Source organism: Oncorhynchus clarkii, chromosome 2 (genome assembly GCF_045791955.1).
Source record: "Oncorhynchus clarkii lewisi isolate Uvic-CL-2024 chromosome 2, UVic_Ocla_1.0, whole genome shotgun sequence".
NCBI classification, from domain to species: domain Eukaryota; kingdom Metazoa; phylum Chordata; class Actinopteri; order Salmoniformes; family Salmonidae; genus Oncorhynchus; species Oncorhynchus clarkii.
This window is the reverse complement of record NC_092148.1, coordinates 17,605,681-17,611,147: the sequence shown is the minus strand read 5'-3', so window position 1 is coordinate 17,611,147 and position 5,467 is coordinate 17,605,681. Positions and strand designations below refer to the sequence as shown.

General features: G+C 41.2%; 1 protein-coding gene across 2 annotated transcripts; it reads left to right on the top strand.

The window, feature by feature from the left end:
* The first annotated feature begins 526 nt into the window (after positions 1-526).
* LOC139423485 (uroplakin-1a-like) lies at positions 527-5,081 on the top strand. 2 transcript variants are annotated; one of them, XM_071175107.1, is made up of 8 exons: positions 527-543; positions 1,035-1,141; positions 1,405-1,605; positions 1,771-1,845; positions 1,977-2,084; positions 2,698-2,874; positions 3,341-3,424; positions 3,609-5,081. In XM_071175107.1, exons 2-8 carry the CDS (start codon positions 1,076-1,078, stop codon positions 3,651-3,653), a joined length of 756 nt encoding a protein of 251 aa, XP_071031208.1. In that variant the 5' UTR covers positions 527-543; positions 1,035-1,075; the 3' UTR covers positions 3,654-5,081. The 2 variants fall into 2 exon arrangements, with proteins under 2 accessions (XP_071031208.1, XP_071031203.1); XM_071175102.1 differs by lacking the exon at positions 527-543 and having other exon boundaries at positions 966-1,141.
* Positions 5,082-5,467: the final 386 nt, after the last annotated feature.

Genomic DNA, 5,467 nt, shown 5'->3' with positions numbered 1-5,467 from the left:
GTAGAGCCTAACAAAAGCATTATTGTGACATGAAATTACTTTGTAGAGGTTTTTAATCATCCATTCATGAGAAACACCATTCTCAACAATGTAGCCTACTACCCAATGCAATTGTCCTGTATCCTGTTTGAGTGTGAACAGTTAAGAAGATCAATGGCACTTCTCCCCAGCAGATGTCATCATTGCTTTTCATCTCAACCTACTAATAGTAACGCCACTCAGTCCACTGGAATAGTGTATTATTGAGCTATGTCAAATAGGCCTGTTGACTATAAATTCAATGTTGCAAACTACCCAATTAGTCAATATACAGTACACACATACAAAACAATGAAGATGCATGTAAACATACTGTACAAAGATTTGTATTCATTTTTAGGAACTTGGGATCAAGACATGTGCAGACATGCACCATGACATCATGGAAGTAGACTACATTTAACAGCAAGCTGAGACAGGTGCTGAGCACAGCAGGTGCAACAGAATGACAGGTGTTTGGTCAACAGAAGAAGATGCTCAGGGCCTGACATCACTGCAGGGGAGGTAATGTTTGTTGTGTGTAAAAAATAGATAATGTGATGATTGCTCTAACTCTAACAGTCTTTAAACCTGCTAATTTAAGAGACTGGTGTAACCTAAAAAAGGTCAAGAATGGTTAAATACCGGTTGCTATAGGTGTAACATTATACAGCCTAAGGGTAGACTAAGGATTGATGGCTTCATGCAGAACTGCTCACTCTCTGTCTGGGCCAGATGTAGTCTAGGTTGATCATGAATCCATTTCTTTTGTCATATTTTGTAGTCAATATCTCAGTGTTTCCATTCAAAAGGACCACAATGCAATCTCTTGCTGATCCTAACTGGTTGGACCACTTCTGTTGCTGCTAGTGTGAATAAGATCAAGCCACTCCCTGGACACATTCCCATGTCTACAATTCATTACATCCAGCCAGACCCTACATTATCTTGGATCTGTTAGGAACACTTGTACCTGGGTCTGCTATTTCTTCACTGTCTTCTTCTTCTCTGCTCAGGAGCAGTGGGTTTAGAAGGAGCTGACAGAAGGACTGCTACCATGGCTGATGGAAAGGGATTAACCTGTCTTATGGTCATTCTCATCCTGGGGAATATATTTGGAGCTGTAAGAGTTGCACTTGATTTGATTCCTATAGTAGCTGTATTTTGAAAGTATTTTTTGAATCATATGTAATCATATGGTAGACAAATGGTGTGCAGATCTATGGTGTTTACTACAGTACATTCGATTTCTGGTCCTTTTCAGCACTATGCTGTACGGGTTGTTAACACTTTAAATTGTAATGTAGGATCCTGTTATAATAATGGGTTACAATTTGTTATAACAACGCTTAATAAACCTGTTATTACCTTATTACCTTATTATAGGCAGCAGGTCTTGCCCTTTGCGCTCTGGCCATCTGGGTTGCAGTAGATCAATTCAAGCTCTACCCTATATCTGGTGTGTCGGGGAAAGATGACATCTTTGCCGGGGCCTGGATTGCCATTTTCACAGGCTTTGCCTTCTTCTGCATGTGCGTCTTTGGTATCTTGGCTGCTGCGATGAAGAGCCGTGCCTTAATGCTAACAGTAAGACTATGATACTAAATTCATCACAATTTATTTGGTCACCGAAGTTCTTCATTTGTTCATCTGAAAAAATATAATTCAAGTGGAATATATGGTATGCCTATATCTCTTTCTCTGTTGTTCTTTTCAAGTAAAAGGAAAATGTTGATTTTGTGATTTTGACAGTATCTGATCCTGATGTTGATCATCTACATATTTGAGTGTGCCTCGTGTATCACTGCAGTCACCCACAGAGACTATGTGAGTACATGGGAAATGGGCACCTTGGGGTACCTTCAGTTCTTCACATTGTTTGACCAGCACAATTCTAGAAACACAACTTAAATGTATTCTACTGTTTTGTCTCATCCTCTCCTATGTGCTGTTTGTAGCTGGTTGGAAACAGTAATCTGGTGAAGAAGCAGATGCTGAAGTACTATGCAGCCGATGGTGACTCTGGCAGTCAGATCACACTGACATGGAACAAAGTGATGAAAGAGGTGACTGGTCACCAAATCAAAGGAATCTGTCAGGATAATCTGACTAATCAGAGCCACACCACACATTCCAAACAGATGACTAGCACGAAGAACGACTAAACCTAGGTTATTGTGTGGAATATCTGTTAGGGAAAGGTATCACATTCCACTTACACACAGTCACACACTCACACGCACACACCCTTGGGAGTAGCAGATGAATTGTCAGCTCTGACATGACATAGCATGTCCCTCTCTCTCCATCATCAATGCCAGAGTCACGCTGCGTCTCTGCTGGGTGAACCGGTTTGGACAGCCCAATAGTGTGGGAAACACAAGGGATGAGATCAGTTTGCTGCACAGGGACAGAAACAACCACTGCAGGCTGTGTTGATGAAGCTAGGATAAAGAATGTAGAGCTGAGAGTCACAGTAGACAATTGTCACAGTAAACATGTGTATCAGTAACACGTTCTACAAATACTTATACAGTAGCTCGTTCAGTTTGAGTGAAGTGAGTTAAGTCTGTCACAACATCAGTTTGTCGACTGAACAACTAAACTATTCCTGTTTGATTGAAGAATATTCCTCACCCATCTATTGTTTCTACAACATCCTCTCCTACCCTATTTCAGGTGGAGTGTTGTGGAACGGATGGCCCAGTGGACTGGATAGAGTACAACTCCACCTTCAGGGAGAAGTTTGGTACAGACTACCCCTGGCCCACCCACTGCTGCAAGAGGAAGAACAACTACGATGTGGTGAATGTGGAGGCCTGCAAGAATGGCCAGAACACCACCATGTTCACTAAGGTGAGAAAACACATTCCCATAAAACCTAAGAGGTTCTCTGATTTGCACTTGAAGGCTCAAGATTTAAGTAGCTCATAACCACAGATCTAGGATCTGATTATACAGTACCTGCCATGAATTATAACTGTACTGTAACTAATAACAGTATGGAAAATATCTGACCCTGTACAGTATCAGTGGTTAGGGGTCATTTATACCTCCCACTTGAAAGTAAGTACATTCTTGAAGCACAAGCACATTGGGGCGACAGGTAGCCTAGTGGTTAGAGCGTTGGACTAGTAACTGAAAGGTTGCCAGATTGAATCCCTGAGCTGACTAGGTACAAATCTGTCGTTCAACCCCTGAACAGGGCAGTTAACCCACTGTTCCTAGGCCGTCATTGAAAATAAGGATTTGTTCTGAACTGACTTGCCTAGTTAAAAAGTGGTAAAATAAATAAAAAATGTTGCTCTATCTTTCTACCCAGGGCTGCTTCAACCACATTGAGTCTGTGTTCAGTCGATATACATGGGCTATCAGCTGGTATGGTTTCGCTGTGCTAATGTTTATGGTGAGTTTTCAGCTGGTCTACTTAGGTTGGTAAATAGTTAAGTATTTGTTGCAACAGTTTAATTACCTGAAAATGATTTATCGGACACTTTTGTCCAGTAGAGACATTATCATAAGATAAAGTCTAACAACACTTGCACTTTCTTGCTGTAAGTCTAACATTCCCTTGTCATTATTTGATTCAGTTCTTGCTGTTGATCCTGGCCATGGTGTACTACCTGATGCTGTGAGAAGTCTGGAGGTGATGTCTCTAACCCATGTTTTTGACTTTCTGCTGAAGCCACACCAACCCTCACTTCAGCAACTACAGTGCCTTGCAAACGTATTCACCCCCTTGGCATTATTTTGTTGCATTACAACCTGTAATTTAATTTAAATTGATTTTTATTTGGATTTCATGTAATGGACATACACAATATAGTCCAAATTGGTGAAGGGAAATGTAAAAAATTACTTGTTTAAAAAAATGTAAAAGAATTTAAAACGGAAAAGTGGCTCGTGCATAAATATTCAACCTCTTTGCTATGAAGCACCTAAATAAGATCTGGTGCAACCAATTACCTTCACAAGTGACATAATTAGTTAAATAAAGTCCACCTATGTGCAATCTAAGTGTCACATGATCGGTCACATGATCTCAGTATATATACACCTGTTCTGAAAGGCCCCAGAGTCTGCAACACCACTAAGCGAATCCACCAAGCAAGCGGCACTATGAAGATCAAGGAGCTCTCCAAACAGATCAGGGACAAAGTTGTGGATAAGTACAGATCAGGGTTGGGTTCTAAAAAAAATATCTGAAACTTAAATCCCACGGAGCACCATTAAATCCATGATTTAAACATTTTAAGAATATGGCACCACAACAAACCTGCCAATAGAGGGCCGCCCACCAAAACTCACAGACCAGGCAAGGAGGGCATTAATCAGAGAGGCAACAAAGAGACCAACGATAACCCTGAAGGAGCTGCAAGCGGAGATTGGAGTATATGTCCATAGGACCACTTTAAGCCGTACACTCCACAGAGCTGGGCTTTACGGAAGATTGGCCAGAAAAAAATAAGCAAACAGGTTTGGTGTTCGCCAAACGGCATGTGGGATTCTCCCCAAACATATGGAAGAAGGTACTCTGGTCAGATGAGACTAAAATTGAGGTTTTTGGCCATCAAGGAAAACACTATGTCTGGTGCAAACCCAACACCTCTCATCACCCTGAGAACACCAAAAACACCATGTTTTCCATTGGCAGGGACTGGGAAACTGGTCAGAATTGAAGGAATAATGGATGGCGCTAAATAGAGGGAAATTCTTGTTTCAGTCTTCCAGAGAGATGAGACTGGGACGGAGGTTCACCTTCCAGGAGGACAATGACCCTAAGCATACTGCTAAACCAACACTCGAGTGGTTTAAGGGGAAACATTTAAATGTCTTGGAATGGCCTAGTCAAAGCCCAGACCTCAATCCAATTGAGAATCTGTGGTATGACTTAAAGATTGCTGTACACCAGCGGAACCCATCCAACTTGAAGGAGCTGGAGCAGTTTTGCCTTGAAGAATGGGCAAAAATCCCAGTGGCTAGATGTGCCAAGCTTATAGAGACATACCCCAAGAGACTTACAGCTGTAATTGCTGCAAAAGTTGGCCCTACAAAGTATTGACTTTTGGGAGGGGGGATGTGTGTGTGGGGGGGGGGGGGGGGGGGGTAGTTATGCACGCTGAAGTTTTCTGTTTTTTTGTTTAATTACTTGTATGTTTCACAATAAAAAATATTTTGTATCTTCAAAGTGGTAGGCATGTTGTGTAAATCAAATGATACAAACCCCCCAAAAATCAATTTTAATTCTGGGTTGTAAAGGCAAAAGAAATTGGAAAAATGCCAAGGGGGTGAATACTTTCGCAAGCCACCGTACCTAATTTCTTAAATAACAAATGTCTGTGGGAATGATGACAGAAAAGTGTTTCTGATACATAGACAATGAACACTGTGTAGGGATTTTCCATCTTTTTAGGTAAATGGTCTCAAATTTGTATATTTTATTTATGTT

Bases quoted from the DNA above. Each gene is read 5' to 3' on its own strand.
- LOC139423485 (XM_071175107.1), top strand. From the start codon at position 1,076: ATGGCTGATGGAAAGGGATTAACCTGTCTTATGGTCATTCTCATCCTG. The intron at 1,142-1,404 runs GTAAGAGTTGCA...ACCTTATTATAG, and splicing joins TGGGGAATATATTTGGAGCT to GCAGCAGGTCTTGCCCTTTG. The intron at 2,875-3,340 runs GTGAGAAAACAC...CTTTCTACCCAG, and splicing joins ACACCACCATGTTCACTAAG to GGCTGCTTCAACCACATTGA.